This window comes from Neovison vison, chromosome 2 (genome assembly GCF_020171115.1).
Source record: "Neovison vison isolate M4711 chromosome 2, ASM_NN_V1, whole genome shotgun sequence".
NCBI classification, from domain to species: Eukaryota; Metazoa; Chordata; class Mammalia; order Carnivora; family Mustelidae; genus Neogale; species Neogale vison.
In genome coordinates this window covers 55309084-55327021 of record NC_058092.1, presented here as the reverse complement: position 1 = coordinate 55327021, position 17938 = coordinate 55309084, and the positions used below count along the sequence as shown (strand labels likewise).

Below are 17938 nucleotides of genomic sequence, written 5' to 3'. Positions count from 1 at the left end.
CAAAAAAAAGTATTTATCGTTACAAAAAAGTATGTATCCTTACAAGATTCAAAAGTTAACATATAAAATCGAACTTATTAGAAAATAGTATAGGTATATGTTTCAGTGATAAACTGGTGATGAATAAAATTTATTACGAAATATCATGAGGAACTTTGTTTTTGAACACTGATGAAATTATAGTTCAACCAAATGGTACTTAAATTTGGGAGCATATTACTTGGAAGGCCATGTATTTTCCTAGTCAGAGGAAAGTGAAGTGAGAAATACCTCAGCTACCAGGGAGTAGAGATCTGACGCAAAATGAAAACATGTCTCATTCAAAGCTCTTCTCTGAAGTGTGGTCTGTTTGACGTGGGGTTGGGCAGAAAAGGGGAAGTAGAGGATTCACTGAGGAATTATTTGCTCTTTATTAGTTGAAATAAGTATATACCAAAGCAAAGTGAACTACTTTGCTTGCTTCTAAGCTGTGCATTTTAATAGTTTTCTAATGCCTGAAAGTTATTTCATCTTTGTATATTAAATAAAGTAAGCCTGTGATTGCATTACCTCCATTTTCTGACTTCTGAGAAATATCAGGAATCTTCCATAATATTCTTTGCTGTTCAGCATTCCTAAAAATAAAATAGGTAAAAGGCTTTTGCATATGCAAAGGTTTTCATTTAATGGATGCTATATTTTTTCTAGATAGTGATAATTTAAAAAAAGGATCTTGACAATGTTCACTACAATTTAAGGATTATCTATCTGTCGATCAGTCGATTGATTGATCTATCTATCCATCCATCCATTCACATAAATGTTCTCTTTTTTCTGTTCCTTATTGTAAATAGCCACAATATAGGAAAACATATAGAGGACAATGCAGTTAAATTTTTTGACACACCTACTTATCCTAGATGATAAGTCTTAATCAATTAATTCAGGTAACTAAGTTTTCACTGTCATATGGCTGACTTTTTTTTTTAATGTTCTGTATTTTTCTTCTGACAATCACAAGGAAAAACTAGAATACTTTTTCTAAGAGAACAAGTTCTTTTTAATAGCTACTCTCAGTGTCTCTTCAATAGGTGTTCCCGTACCTTCTCTAGTGGTGCCTTTTTAATAGTCCAGAGACTACAAAACAAAACCCTACATTGCTCAGATGCCCCTGCAGTTAGGGTCCTAGATGCAGGTTAAGGTCCGCCAATCACTAACACTGCTTGAGATTTGGAGGCTAGAAGGGAGGAAGAGACCTTTCTCCTGCCACATTCATGGCTCTTTCCTGCTGGTCAGCGGCGTATGTGAGATGTGGGGATCTTCTCACAAAGTGCTCCATGAAGTCCCGTCTCCAGGTGTGTGGGTTTGAGAAGCAGTGAAGGCAGTGCTCGTAGGAACTTTCTTGTCCTTGGATTAACGTGGCTGTGGTGAGTTATTGAATTCAGTGGTTCCATGGGCAGCTTTCGGGTTTATCTGCTTCTTGGTTGTGGCAGAGGGAGCAGCTTCTCTGGCGAGTGAGTTCTGCAGCGTTCTGGGAAACGTTCTTGGAGATCCAGCCTAAAGTGTATTTCTCTCACGCTTCCACTGTCGTGTGAGCATCTAAATCCCTGTGTTAAATCCTTCTCTGCTTAAAATAACAGAATGGTTTCAGTTTCCTGCCCTGAACCCTGACACAGAGGTCTGCTGTGATATCCTCCTGTAGGAAACACAAACGCTATGAAGGCTATGAGCCCTTTGCCCATTTGGGGAAGAGGGAGGGGACTTGGGCTCCTTACCAGACTGCGGGTGGGAGCACAGCCTGGAGCTTGGTTACTCCTCCATCTATGGGGACCAGGAACTGCACGTTGTTGAGGGCCACGGCTGTTGTCATGGCGTCCGTATTGTATTTGTAATCTATGCGCAGGTCCGTGCTGGCCGGCTCGCACCGCCAGTTCACGGCCAGGTTCAGAGGTGTGGACTGAATGCCCTGGGCGGACACCTGGCCAAAAGACAGGAAAGAGAATATTTAAGGCTCGACCATTAATCTGAAACAAAGCCAGAATTTATGATGATCTCCCACAGGAAGTTTCTGAGGGGTCAAATGTCATCTTGTGGTTGGTGCCGCTCACAAATGAGCTGTCAGTAAACAGCACCATAAAGGGTGCCCTGTGAAAGAGAGATGAGTGCTTCAGGGAAATGGTTACAGAGTAAAAACAAAATCAGTTCCTAAACTCTCTATAGCACTTTAGAGTTTACAATGCACTTGTGTCAGGAAAGGAGGTGGTACCACATTGCTTCCGGCTGAGGCCAAGGAGTTCAACAGTCTTGGAGGTAAGCTCTGACGGTCACTTACAAGCTGAGTGATCTTGGGCCGGTCACTAAACCTCTCTGAGTCTCAGTAATTTCTTCAGCTGCCAAATGGGAATTATAACAATCATATCTATCCATAGGCTTGTGGGGAAGATCGAAGATACTTTATGTGAAACAGCATCGTGCCTAGCACTGTGTAAATCATTAACATTTTCATTCGTATTACCTGTTAATGCTCTTATCATACTTTCCCTTCACAACACACCAGTGAGTTAGACGAAGCAGGTTATTATTACTCCTTTGGGATTTGCCAAAGTGAGCCCTTGAACCCACATTCGCTAAATGGAGGGGGTGCATTCTACTGTCTCCCATCAGTTCTAGTCAGAATCCACTGTGAGTTTGACAAAGGAAAAACCATGTTTAGAATCAACCATATTGTCTTACCTAAAGAAAGTAATACCGACTTGATTTCTGGATCCACAGTGAAAAATTCATAACATTATTATTTCTTGACTGTTCACTGTCATGATGAATGGTTCTAGGAGCGTCTTATTTTATCAGCACAGTCACACCACAGGGGCAGTGAGGGTGGTGTCTACACTTTTTATGCACAGATTATGAGTTTAGCTGATTTTAAAGACTATAAACAGCTTCCTCTAGGCCTGGCAATGCCTGCTCACATGGGCACCATGGGGAAGGGGCCTGCGGGTGGGCTGAGCTCATAAGGCAGCTGTGGTTGCTGCAGAAACAAGCCCGGACAGGAATCCTTTTATAAAATGATAGACATGGCTTTTGATGACAATTTTAGGTAGACAACCATTCTAAGTGTTTAAACTTCAAATATTTTTTGCAACACAACCCTCCGCAAAATGAACTTTGCTTTGGAAACACGTTATTTAGGGTAACTCAAAAGCAGAGCAGATTGACCCCTCCCTGTCTGTTTCTGCACTCTGTCTCAGTGGGGGTTCTTGACTTCAGGGCGGCTTCTTCCAAGGGCTTTCTGGATTTGTGCTGGTGTGTTTTTGATTGTTCCAGTCCCTGGGGAATGCTCCTGGTGGCCAGAAACTAAACATGCTGAGATTTGAGGACAATCCCACAAAATGCTGATTGCGCTTCCTACCCAATGCCTCGCATTGTTGGAAAATACCACCACAACTAACCAACAGCAAAAGGGATTCCTCAGAGCTCACTTTAAGACAAAACGGCAGGCCTAGTGCTACTTAAATTCTACAAATACTTTGAAATATAGTAGGCTATTAACTCCTCACAACAACCTATAAAATATCTAGGTAGGAATCCTTATTATCCTGATTTGCAGAGGAGGAAACAGAGGTTCAGGGAGATTAAGTGCCTAAAGTCAATGGCCGGTAAGAAGCTGACTTAATTCCAGAATGCAGTTTCTTGCCTACAGTTTAATTTTACACCAACCTCATGTTGCAATAGATGAATTCAGTCTACTTCCTAGATTTACTTAATGACAAATATGGAGACTAAAATACAACAACAACAACAACAACAACAAAAAGAATCCCACAGCACTGAAGAGTCAAAAAAATGTTTTTAATCAGTGGTGACAACGCAGACGTGGTGTATGTAATGAATGTTTGTGAAAGAAAACAAGTACAGTTTTATTTTTACCCCTTTGGGCATAAAGAACCCTTCATGGGCCTCAAAATTTAATTTCTTCTTCAGAGAAATGTTTTATTGGAGTTTGCTTTTCTTGCTCCTTTTCATTTCTCAGAAGTGTAAAGCAGTCACTAAATGTGTTTAAATGTTTTGGAAAAAAATAAAAGTTAGATAAAATGCATTTTTATCATATTTTAAAGATTTTATTGATTTATTTGACAGAGAGAGATCACAAGTAGGCAGAGAGGCAGGCAGAGAGAGAGAGAGGAGGAAGCAGGCTCCCTGTGAGCAGAGAGCCCGATGCGGGACTCGATCCCAGGACCCTGAGATCATGACCTAATTATACAGGTGATGAATTTCTATAGTGTCATGTTTGTTCAGTGTTATTGATACCCTCCAAAACTTAGATGATATTATTCTTATAGGACAGTCATTTGCATTTTTGTAAAATGTACCATGATATACTTTACTTTTAGCGGTTTCCTTACCACAATATAAATAAGTATTTTCCAACCCAGAGGGTATATTACCACCACAGTGAACTAGTTTACCGATATTTATAATCTCAATTATTGAAAGTTTCCGCAACTTCATTTTTGTAATCTCCAAGTAGCCCTTTGAGTTTATTTTCTTAAGAATTGTAGCTTTTAAGTTGTATTAAAAGAAATGCTATTTTGTTTACTTTTCATTAATGTTAGACATGTTAGAATGTATATTTATAATGTGAAAGAGACACCTGGACCATATGAATAGGCTTACCTGATATTTGAGCATGTCCACATTATAATATGTAGCCTGCGGTTTTTGTTCCGACACTTTCTTTAGGTGAGTCATCAGATTTGGCATATTCACCCAGAATTCCTTGGTATTGGCATCATTTTGAGTATTATCGCTATTCAGTCGGGAAGAAAAAAATTATCGAGTAGCATCTTGTGACAAATATCCACTCAAAGAAACATCCTAGCAAATGGTCACCTGATTTCTATATCCATCTTTGACAGTCTGTAGAGATCAGATTATTAGCAGTAGTATAGTTTTACTACAATTGCAGTTCCGAAGGGCATTGTGCTAATAGATTAATACCCATAGGGAGGCACACTTGTATTGCTATGAATCTCAGTGAGTATCAACCAATTCTGATAATAATTGGTTGCTTTAAAGAGTGAATTATTTATTAACCCAAACTTAATAGCCCTTTCTGCATCACCAGTTTTCCTCTGAATTAGTGAGTTAATGCAATCAAGGAGCTGAGTACATGGATTTTTAAAAATTTTTATTTAAATTGACTTGAATCGTAGTTTCTCAGAAATTACCGAGTTAAATTCTTGGCCAAATGTAAACACAGTCTTTATCTTCAACTGAGCAGAACAGAATGATACTAAAACTACCATGGTATTTCACGGAAGAACATCTAAATCCTACAACAGTCACTGCACTTACAAGATGATCCTGGAATATGAATCATAATGATTATGGTAGGTACGACAGAGAAATGCAGTCTTAATGAATTCAGGAGTTCGGTATTCCTAGGGATTTGTTAGGTTTTTTTTTTGTTTTTTTTTTTTTAAAGATTTTATTTGTTTATTTGACAGAGATCACAAGTAGACAGAGAGGCAGGCAGAGAGAGAGAGAGGAAAGCAGGCTTCCTGCCGAGCAGATAGCCCGATGCGGGACTTGATCCCAGGACCCTGGGATCATGACCTGAGCCGAAGGCAGCGGCTTAACCCACTGAGCCACCCAGGCGCCCCGGGATTTTTTAGTTTTGCTCAGATGTCTGTCCACACGTCCTTTAACCAATGCATCTTGAAAACGCTTGTCTCAGTGACAAAAGCAATTAGGCAAGAGTGTGAAAAGCCTCTGCTCACTTCCCACATAATGAGAAAACTGATGGCCCAAAGAATTCAGTAATCTGGCATACAACTCACTTACTGAATGACAATTAAAGGCTAAGAAGACAGAAGGGTGATAGTCATAAAGTGATGATGGCAGGGGTGCCTGGGTAGCTCAGTCGGTTAAGCTACTGACTCTTGATTTTGGGTCAGGTCATGATCTCAGTGTTGTGAGACTGAGTCCTGCGCTGGGCCCCATGCTGAGTGTGGAGCCTGCTTAGGATTCTCTCTTGGGGCTCCTGGGCGGCTTAGTTGATTAAGCCTCCAACTCTTGAATTTGACTCAGGTCATGATCCCAAGGTTGTGGGTTCCATCCCTGTGTCTGCTTCATGCCCAGAGTAGAGTCTCTCCCTTATGTCTGCTTCCTCAGTTGAGATTTTCTTCCTCTTCCTCTGCCCCTTCCTGTTCTCTCTCTCTTTTCAATATAAATAAATAAAAAAATTTTAAAAAGATTTTATTTATTTTTTTGACAGACAAAGATCACAAGTAGGCAGAGAGGCAGGCAGAGAGAGAGAGAGAGGGAAAAGCAGGCTCTCTGCTGAGCAGAGAGCCCAATGCAGGGCTCGATCCCAGGACCCTGAGACCACGACCTGAGTCGAAGGCAGAGGCTTTAATCCACTGAGACACCCAGGTGCCCTGGTAAATAAAATTTTTTAAAAAGACTTTCTCTCTCCCTATCCTTCTACTCCCCTGCCCCCAATAAATAAATAAAGTGATGAGGGCAGGTCTAAAATAAGTTGCTATAATTACACCTCCAAAAGTCAACAAATTAAGAGAGTGAGTAAAAAAAAAAAAAAATCAGGGCTTTCTTTAAAACAGTTACTGATCTGTTAGGAGGGACTAGTTTTGTGGCCCAGGTCTCAGTAGGGCCCATGAACTTCTGCTGTGCCCTGGTATAGGTGGTTGAGGACAAAGCAAAGCTCTATGACTCTGTAACTCTGAGAGAAAAGACTCCTGGCCCCTGAGACTTTGCTCTGGCCAGGCTGAGCTCAGGATGCTGGTGAGGGCTGTCTAAACTTTTATTACTTAAAAGCATCCAAGTTACCCAGAGGTAGGAGATAAGAATAATAGGAAGTCAGTGAAATTAAGTAATTTGCTTAAGGTTCACAGCAAATGAGTAAGAGTCAGGATTCCAGCCCAGGACAGTAGACTATAGGTTACACTTTCCCACTGCACAAAAAAAAGGTGCAGAATTAATATCCAGCAACATGTCATTAATTTGTACTAAGTAGATCTGAATAGTTGGGAAAATTTCAATGACACTATTTTTTAAGTTAATATATTTTCTAAGCTTAATAACAAATTAAGCATAACCCTATACCCACGATAATTCCTCACAGAACTTGCTTTAATAATTATTCAAGAAAGCCAGTAACAAATAGAGATGCCACTTAGCTAGAGATGCAATTTTGAATGCCAAGAAGTCCTGAAAATTCTTTAGTCTCATGATTAGTTTAGCAGTTGTTCCTGAATTCTTTATGAGCAAAACCCTTTTGTGAAGGAAAGGTAAAGTAAACTTCAATTTGGTCCCTCTCAAGGGATTGCGAACCCAAATGTCTTCAGGTGCTGAGCTGTTAACCAAAATGGAGTCTTTTAGAACATGTAAATGAGAGAACTGGCTGGGTCTAAGGCCATAGATGTCAAAAAGGCTTGAACTGCAATCAGGAACAATACTTGATTATGCTGCCATTTATTTATTTATTTATTTATTTATATGTTGCCTTTTAAAAACTAGGGATGGCAGCGGTGATGGTCGAATAATCCTGCCCAACAAACCCACACAGGCCCCATGGCTGTGGTTACCAGTCACGTCCCTGACACAATAATCAAATATTTAGTTGAGAAGGTCCAAAGTAATGAGGATATTTTTTTCTTCTTTTTTTGTCTTGGCAGATAATAACGGAAGTGTCTGTATAACGTTTTGTCAGACACAAACATACTCAGAATATGATTAAACTCAATTCATAGGACTGATATGTTAATATAAATATAAAACTCTTGCAAATAGGCCTAAAATCTTGGCCACGTAACTACCTAAAAATGTAGCAGAAACTGTGACATTCATCTTATTAACATACCAGTGAGATGGTGGCACATAATCCCTAATTTCAGATGGAAGAAACTTGAAAAATAAAATTTACTGGCTCAACTGGGACTTGTATGTTAAATGCTGAATCACTAAATTCAACACCTGAAGTTAATATCACACTCCATGTTAACTAACTGGAATTTAAATAAAAACTTGAAAAAAACTAACTGGCTCAATGTGCACATCAAAAGCAGGGAGAGAAACTTGAAAAAGAAGTTGCTGACTTCTAATCTTGATTTTTTTACATTTATTTTTCATTTAATGGGTGACCATTTCCTTCCATACTTTTAAACCTGGAATGAAAGTTTTCTAGTCAAACCACGACACCAACCAAAGAGGGGGAGGGGGTCTTGGTAGTCACCTGAAAGACCTGTGACTGTTTTGTCACCACTGGAATGAAAAAGTCTCACTCAGTGAAGAAAATGACTACGTTGGTCCTTCAGTTCTAAATACCAACAACCTTTAGTCAGAGGCAGAGGGAGAGAGAGAATCTTTTTTTTTCTTTTAAGATTTTGTTTATTTATTTGACAGACAGAGATCACCAGTAGGCAGTGAGGCAGGCAGAGAGAGAGAGAGGAGGAAGCAGGCTCCCTACTAAGCAGAGAGCCTGATGTGGGGCTCGATCCCAGGACCCTGGGATCATGACCTGAACTGAAGGCAGAGGCCTTAACCCACGGAGCCTCCCAGGCACCCTGGAGAGAGAGAATATTAAGCAGGCTCCACACAGGGAGCCTGCTCTGCCTCACAGCCCTGAGATCATGACCTGACTGAAAATCAAGAGTTAGTGGCTTAACCAATCAGCCACCCAGGTGCCCCAACCTTCAGTTACTTCTACATAAGTATCCTGCTTGACTAAATTCTTTAAGTCATCGTTGACTTGTTCATTCATTTAACAAATGTTAGTTAAGTCTTTATTAGGCGACAGGCACAGTGGAAGATATCGAGGATGTGATGGTGAACTAAGAGCTGTGTTCCATTCCCTCATGCATTTTACAGTCTAGTGGGGGAGATGTATGAACGAAGAAACAGAAATAGATATATAATATAATTATTCATTCTAGTAAGGGACAAAGAGGGGGAAGAATTGGGTACCTTGAGAGAGAACAACAAGAGGACATATTTAGTTTGGGGATGGGGGCTGGGGGTGGAGAGGGCAGTGGAATGGTCAGGGGAGGCCAAGCAGAGCTGAGATCTGAAGGGTGAGTCACGGTCAGGTGCAGAGGGGGCAGGAATAGTATTGGAGGCAGAGGAAGCAAGCACACAGACTTCTGACGTGGGAAAGGCCTCTGACTGTTCTCAAGACTGGGAGATCTGGCTGGAGCTACAAGGATTCTGAGGCAGGACGGTGGGAGCTGATAACAGAGAAGCAGGGGAGGGTAGATGACTCAGGGCTTCAAAGGCAGTGGTAACAGGTTCACGTTCTGGTACAGACGCAATGTGAAGGCACCTGAGGATTATGCATGGCAATGACCTGATTCACCTCAGGAAAAGTCATTCAGCTGTTGTGTAAAATATGTAGGCATGGGGCAAGATTGGGAGCAGGAAGGGAAGGAAGAAAGCAATTTCAGTGGCCTGGGAACATGACAGTGGCCACATGGATGGGGTAGTCATAGTAAGAGAAAAACATGGCCATATGAGAGAGAGATTTCTAAGTAAATCATCAGGACTTCATGATGGAGGGGAAGTTCTCAACAATGACATCGCCTGTCTCAGTCATTGCCAATAATTGACTTGTATAGCTTATCATTTTTAATAGCTTCATACGTGTGTATGTTTGGGTGAATCTGTATGTATGTAGGTATGATAAAGACATCATGTTCAGATTTAATAGTTAGAAAATGTGAAAAAGTGTATTTATATAAACAAATTCACATAAGCTTCTTTGAATAGATGTAAAGCCCCATCAGAACAATTACCATTGCCATAAATTACATATTTCACAAAAAGACTTTCAAGCTCATATGAAGAATAGCTCAGGGTTCAAATATCATTTGATTTTAAAAGATGTTACTACAACAAATGGATTTCATTCCTTTTACTGGGCTTATCATCCTTATCCCTTGTTTACTGATGGTCAGTAAAATGGGCCATGAGTAAACTGTCACTAATACAGATTCTGTTACCCTAAAGATATCTTTAGCCACTTGGGATAGTTGGCCATTAGAATACATATACACATATGAACACGAACACCCACTGAAGATTTTGACAGTGGCTGAATTCTGGATGAATCTACAAACACATATGAGTAGTGGTCATTTCTCTACCGTGCTACATTCTTGCTAAGGTAGATCCCTCATGTAAGCATCCAGTGCTAAGCTACACACATCTCTAAAAAATTTGTGCAAAAATATATTTACCAGCAGAGAAGTTGGGGATTTGGCAGGACGTGTTCTAACCTGCTGAAATTTATCACCCGGAAAGTCAGAGCAGCTGGCGATGGGTTGTTGGCAAAGTGTCTGGTGATGCCAGCAGGAAAAGACAGCACCATTTCTCCAGTAATCTTCACAATACATCTGGCATATCAAAACATATGAGAGGAAAGAGAAAGAGGAAACCCAGGTCAATATGCTGTGAATCAAGACAGTTGTGAATAAGAAATGATTTATGTAACAATATTATATGGCAGAAGAGATCGAAGGTAAGCTCTTACATTTCCATTGTCAACTACTAAATCATGTCTAAGACCTGAGAATGCAAGATTTGTGTTGACACTTATCCAAAAAAGCGGCCATTAACTGAATGTGTTTTTGAACTGTCAGGAGAAAAATACAGCTTTTGTCTTTCTGTAGATAAGTCTATATGTTCACCTCACAAATAGAATCATCTATTCTGATTTATGAATCTTTGGCAGCATATTTGCAGATATTAAATCAATTGCACAATGTCATCACACAACCACTGGGACTTATTTCTGTTCTCAGTAACAGGATTGATGCCGTGAGCGTGTTCTTTTCTGTGCTCGAGAGGTAAGCTTCTTGCTTCCATTTAACTATATCTTTATCCCATGGTTATTTGGCTGAAACTGTAAAAACCAGTCATACAAGTTAGCACAATAGGATGATAATTTGGAAGGAAAACTAATCCCTTTTAATTAATTAAATTTTCAAAGATTTTATTTATTTATTTGACAGACAGAGATAACCAGTAGACAGAGAGGCAGGCAGAGAGAGAGAGAGGGAGGAGGAAGCAGGCTCCCTGTGGAGCAGAGAGCCTGATGCAGGGCTTGATCCCAGGACCCCGAGATCATGACCTGAGCTGAAGGCAGAGGTTTTAACCCACTGAGCCACCCGGGTGCCCCAAATAATCCCTTTTTAGAAATTGTCTTTATTGAGGCATACATGACACGCAATAAATGGCACTCATTTATAGTGTAAAATTCCATAATTTTTGGTATCTTATCCACTGTGAAGCCATCACCCAATCAAGTTACTGAATGTACCCAGCATCCCTGAAAGTTGCCTCATGCGTTTCTGTGACCCCTCTCTCCTGCTGTTCTCTGTCCTTCCACTCCCCATCCCTAAGTAATTGCTAATATGCTTTCTGACACTACATATTAATTGGCACATTCTAGAATTTCATGTAAACAGAAACATAAAGTGTGTGATTTTTTTTTTGATCTGGCCTCTTCCATTCTGTAATGATTTTGAGATTCATCCATTTAATGTACACATCAATAATTCATGACTTCTTTGCTGTATAACGTATGGTCATACCACAGTCTTTTTTCTTTTTGATCCACTCATTGGTTGAAGAACATTGCGATATTTTCCAGTTTTTAACTATTACAAATAAAGCTGTGATGAATATGCTTCTACTAGTCTTTGTGTGGACGTAGGCTCTCATTCCTCTTCGTAAATAATGTAGGAGTGAAATCACAGGATCACACTGAAATCAAGTAGTATGAATCCTCCCACTTTGTTCTTTTTCAAAATTGTTTTGGAGGTCCTTTGCACTTTCCTATCAAATTTATAATCACTGTCAGTTTCTACATTAAGTCAAAGTCGTTCCAATTCACCCTGTATTGCCTGTGCAGAGCAAATTATTATTGGGCTCTTTCTAGACTTTTTTTTTTGCCAACAGGCACTATGTTAAATTTTGTCAGTAGAGGGCGCTGAAAGCACATTGCCCGAGGAAGAGCTTTTTCCTTCTTGGTTCCAGGGAGCTTGCTAGGCAAGCTCCTGCAGTTCTTAGGGCATATCTAGGGCCAGGCTCTTGCAGTGCAGGAGGCCTGGGTGTGTCCTCTGTGGTGTAGGTGGCATCCCCAGTGTGTGGGTATTACAGCCCATGTGGCTTGGAGGGCGCCTGGTGGCCCCGGCAGCTTCCGTAGCATCTGCCTCCTGGAGTGCATGTGTCTTGGCTGTCCCAGTGCCCATATCCTGCAATGCAACTGGGTTTTCCAGCTCCAGCCTCCTGTCCTGTGCACAACAGCCAAAACAATAACTTCTACCACTTTAAGTTCAGGAGTGTACGTTCTAGGGAAATTGGGGTTCCTAGGTGTAAACTCTGCTCACATCTGAGTACAGGGAACTCTACTTGCCCCCACAATCTCCCAGCTGGGTGCCAACTCTCCTGTCTTCCTTCTCTGTCAAAGTGAGATCTAAGTGGTATCTTGGTGGGGGGCGGGGAATAAAGTTTCTCTTTTGAAAACTAGTCAGTGAGGGGAGGGAGTGGCATTTATTAAGTGAGTAAAAGTTTATTGACTCCTAATTGTGTGCTTTTTGTTTGTTTTGAGTGGGGATGTCATTTAAAAACAAGCAAAACAGCTCCTTTCTTCAAAGGGTTTATAGTGTTGGGTGGCTGCTGAAGGAAGTAGTCAATATAAACCGATATAAGAAGTACTGAGTTTCTTCATTTATATTACATTTCTGATTGCCTCTCAGCTGTCACCTGCAGAACTTTACTGATTTATTAATTCATCCAGTATTTATTTCCACATCTGAAATTTTCCATATAAAAATGAATATTTTCAACCCATACTCACTGAAGGAAAATACTTGGTTAATGATTGTTCCTATCAGGATGAAACATGGCTACCTTTCATGTGAGTCTGAATTGCAGAGATCTAAAATACAGCAATATGGAGATAGTTACACACTCGTGAATAAAATTTGAAATCATGTGAATCCCAACAAACGAAACACTTGTCAAGAATGGCAAAATCTGGGGCTCCTGGGTGTCTCAGTGGGTTAAGCCTCTGCCTTTGGCTCAGGTCATGATCTCAGGGTCCTGGGATCAAGCCCCACATCGGGTTCTCTGATCAGTGAGGAGCCTGCTTCCTCCTCTATCTCTGCTTGCCTCTCTGCCTACTTGTGATCTCTCTCTCTGTCAAATAAATAAATAAAATCTTAAAAAAAAAAAAAGGAATGGCAAAATTTCAAAGTCACCTGGCTAAGTGACTCATAAACTGGGTTCTCCCCCTGGCCACAGACAGCCCCTCCCTCGTTCACACTGATAGAATTTTTGAACTTGAGATGTTTCCTTGAAAGTGAATAACAAAGGAATAGCAATTAAAATGATTCACTGCCTGGAGATGAAATTAAATTTAGAAGAATGTCACCTCATGATCTGTTCATAAATTTTAGATCTCATAATTTCAATGAAATTTACTGAATCTCCCATCTACCAATATGCAATATACACTGCAACTACTTAGGGCAATATGATTGAAAACAGACTCAGTGTATGCAGTCATCTCAAGTCAAAGACTTGGTTCATTTGGAAGAGCATAGGAAAACACCAATATTAATTTGACTCAAACACCACACTGGAATGTCAAGGTCAGGAATACCAGGCTCCCAGGTGCACACACCTGCCCACACACCTGCTAGAGTATGCTGGGGAAACTGAAACAGGATGAAGAACCCAGCTTGTATAGGCACAGACCCACAAAGTGACTGGCAGACTGCTATACCACTCCTTGGGATTTAAAGAGATTATTATCAAAAGCTTCTTAACTCCCCTTGTACCATAACTACACCTCTCTTACACAGGACTTTTTATATATATGCACAAGTCTTATTCTCACTGATATAACCCCTGTCTAGCACAATGGCTGGCACATAGCCATCATTCTATAAATGTGAGGACAGTAATTCAACTCAACTTATTCAGCAGTTTTGCCAGGTCCTGCTTTAGATGCTGAGGAGGTAGGAATGAAGAAAATGCCCAAAGCCCCAGTTCTCATGGATTTTACATTCTAGTGGGAGAAGAGACAGTGAACACTGAAAACATGCAACATGTTAATTAAAGAAAAGAGCAAGGGGCGCCTGGGTGGCTCAGTGGGTTAAAGCCTCTGCCTTCTGCTCGGGTCATGATCCCAGGGTCCTGGGATGGAGCCCCACATCGGGCTCTCTGTGCAGCGGGGAGTCTGCTTCCTCCTCTCTCTCTGCCTACCTCTCTGCCTACTTGTGATCTCTGTCTGTCAAGTAACTAAATAAAATCTTAAAAAAAAAAAAAGAAAAGAGTGATGGGGAGGGAGGAAGTGCTGACAGTGGGTGGGGAGGAGTGTTGTTATTTGCACAGGATGACAGGGAAGGTCTCTGATGTATCTGCTGAAGAATCCCGAAAGAGGTGAGAGAGCAGGGAGCTCTGACTGCTGGAGCAGATGTCTCTCAGTCTGAAAGCAACAAATGCTCAGACCCTGAGATGCAGATAGGGTTAGCCTAATGTCAGAAGAACAACCATGAAGCCAGGGTGCCTAGAGTGGAGTGAAAAGGACACCAGTGATGGAGACAGGATCAGAGAGGTGGGAGCTGAAAGGGAAGAATGGTCTTGACGGACAACATGGGGGCTTAAGTGGGTAGGAGAAGAATCCATGAAACAAGATGGGATAGGGAGGGAGACAAACCATAAATGACTCTTAATCTCACGAAACAAACTGTGGGTTGCTGGGGGGAGGGGGGTTGGGAGAAGGGAGGTAGGGTTATGGATATTGGGGAGGGTATGTGCTTTTGGGTAAATTGGAAGGGGAGATGAACCATGAGAGACTATGGACTCTGAAAAACAATCTGAGGGGTTTGAAGTGGCGGGTGGGTGGGAGGTTGGGGTACCAGGTGGTGGGTATTATAGAGGGCACAGCTTGCATGGAGCACTGGGTGTGGTGAAAAAATAATGAATACTGTTTTTCTGAAAATAAATAAATTGGGAAAAAAAAAGATAATGGACAGCCTCACAGACCATTGTAAAGCATTAGAGTTTTACTTTGAATGAGATGAGAGGATATTGAGCAGAAGAGTTATATATTGAAAATAGATTTTAGGGGTCAAAACTGGGAGTACTTCTACTACCAGTTAGATCTGTCAGAATAAATGAATGAACGAAAGCCAGTTAGCAAGCAGATTAAAAAAACTAATTTCTTATATGATTCCCAGTGTTTTTCATGCTGGTATAGACACTTTTCCATACTGCTAACTACTCTTCTTCTTTTTTCTTTTCTTTTCTGAGAGGGTTTTGGGAGAGGAGCAGAGAGAGGGGGGAGAGAGAGAATCTTAAGCAGACTCTACATTCAGTGCAGAGCCCAACATTGGCCTCAATTTCATGAGCCTGAGATCATGACCTGAGTTTAAATCCACAGCCGGACACACAACTGACTGAGCCATCCAGGTGCCCGCTGACTACTCTTACTCTCTGTGTTTCTACCTGGCTTTCTCAATTCCAGGCAGCCTGAGCTTTCTAACATATAGGCAGGTCAGTCAATAATAACTAATCCTTAGAACTGGTACGCAAATTCTTTGTTCGAAAGTTACGCAAATACTTTGTTGGAAGAAGAGTTTACAGAATAAACATGTATGTGTGTGTAGAGTAAATACACAACTTACGCACACGGCTCTTACTTGCGCTAACAGTTCAAATGCATACTCGATATGGGCAGCTTTTACTTCCTATTGGTATGTGGATGCGGCAAATTACCTTCCTGCTTGGAGGATGAAAGGGAAAATGGGAGAAACCAGAGCCCTACAGACTGAATGTTTGTGTCCTTCTAAAATGTATATGCTGAAATCTGTTTTCCAATACGATGGTGTTTGGGAGGTAATTAGGTCATGAGGGTAGGACCCTCATAAATGAGATCAGTGCCTTTATAAAAGTGACCCTGAGGAGCTCCCTATCTCCCTCCCACTCCCCCACCGCCCCTTGCCCTTCCATTTAAGCTTACAGTGAACCAGGAGCCTGCCTCTGGTCAGATGGTGAATCTGCCAGGGCCTTGATCTTGGACTTTCCAGCCTCAAAAACTATGAGAAATAAATTTATGTGGTTTAGAAGAAACTCAGTCTATAGTATTCTGTTATAGCATCTCAAGTGGACCAAAACACCAGAGTCCCTAGTGTTGGTCTGTCTACAATAGTATGGGCTTAAAATAAAATCTAAATGCTGTAAGAAAGGACATGACATTTAAGGGGGGTGATAGATCCCACTGTCTTGATAGGGCACTTATAAATGGAGTTACTAATCATGTTTCCCAGCATAGTATTGTTAGATTTCGGCTTATAAGAACTAGTGTTTCAATTAGTCATATAACTTCTCACTTAAGATATATGTAGAAATCCAAGTTCTAATTATATTTAATTATTACTCATTTAAAATTTTTCATAAAATAGTCTAGTGTTCTATGTGAGCATTTTCTTTTTTTAATTCTTATTTCCATGGATACTAAGGTCTTCTAAGCCCTCATCCTTGTAAGTAAAAAATAAAAAGCAATTCTTTCCTCACTTAGATTTGTCCTTTGTTTATCCACTACATTCAGGTCTGGAATTGTATTAATGACACACATGAAAGCCAGTTTGACTTCAGTGTTTTGTTTTCAGTATAGACTAATAATCACTCTTAATTTTTTGGGGGGGTCATAAACCTCTTTGTGAAACTGATGGATGTTATAGACCTTAGGGACAAATGTCCATATGCTCACACACATAAGATATGCAGTATAATTTCAGGGATTCCATAAACTTTCTGAACTCGATCCAGAAAAATCTTTCTAGAATAGCAAAATATTTAATCATATTACATATGCATTCAGGTCAAGCTCACTGTCAGTATACACTGAAATACGTGAAATCTGACTCCTGCAAATAGGGAGTGGTACAGTTTTCTCTAGAGTTTTTACTTTTCTGTGATTATAAATTTTTTGGCCAGTTTTTCCTTAGTTAGTAAGGGTAACATACAACTTGTCCTCTAACTAATCTCTCTGTTATGAAATGTATCTATTTCCAGGTTCTCATTCCAGTGCACCATTTCTTAGTTTATATGTGAGTGATTCCCACCCAGCAAAGACTAAAACAATAAAGACATGATCTAGACATTTACTTTTGTGAGACAATAAATTTTTTCACTGTTGATATAATTAGATTAGGATTTTCCATGAGCTTGCAACCAAAACTGAACCAGAGATTTCTGGGGAGTAAGATATTAGATATTCAGTCCTTTTGGCACATTAAAAAACAAACAGTGAATTAATATTTCTGATTTAAATTTTCTCCTCCATTCTATGCATGCCACCTGTTATTGTAAGCCAAATTTTTGTTTGTTTGTTTGTTTGGTTTTAGGATAAGGAATGAAATAGTTATGTTTAGGTTGACCCCCCCCCCAGCCCCCTTCCCCCACTCCCCCAACTGAATAGGACTGAGTTTGGAGAATACAATGGACAAAGCCCCAGACTTACTTGCTTGGATCTGCTCCTTTAAAGTAGGCATTGACCGTTTCTGTAAATGCTGCTGCAACAGGGAGGGTGTCCTGGGCTCCCATGGTTAGGGGGCTGGGTCCCCTGGAAGAACCTGCATGAAATGAAAACCTTTCATTTATTATGGACATAGGAGACATATTAGTATATGTGGAACTTAAAGCCCATTTTAAAAAAGATTAAAGGATGAAATGTATTACTGAAAAAATGTACTAAGAACCACGTGTGTATATTCAACATAGAGCTCAAGTATTTAAAAGGAAATATTTGGCTGCTTTACAAACAAACACATTTGAAATTAATTCAATGACATATTTTTCTACAGAAAAAAAAAATCCAAGCAGAAGAATAAAGTCACAGGGGTTTTTCAGTGTTTTACATAAAGCATAA

At 40.4% G+C, this 17938-nt stretch overlaps 1 protein-coding gene across 22 annotated transcripts in view; it reads right to left on the bottom strand.

Moving 5' to 3' along the window:
- The window catches only part of SGIP1 (SH3GL interacting endocytic adaptor 1), a 209110-nt gene that overhangs the window by 2814 nt on the left and 188358 nt on the right, over positions 1-17938 (bottom strand). For all 22 annotated transcript variants that reach the window (XM_044238412.1, XM_044238413.1, XM_044238401.1 and 19 more), the window contains 5 exons: positions 17531-17642; positions 10233-10388; positions 4654-4786; positions 1755-1957; positions 550-614 (listed from right to left, as the gene is read on the bottom strand). In XM_044238412.1, coding sequence (XP_044094347.1) covers positions 550-614; positions 1755-1957; positions 4654-4786; positions 10233-10388; positions 17531-17642 — 669 coding nt within the window. The remainder of the gene's footprint in view (positions 1-549; positions 615-1754; positions 1958-4653; positions 4787-10232; positions 10389-17530; positions 17643-17938) is intronic.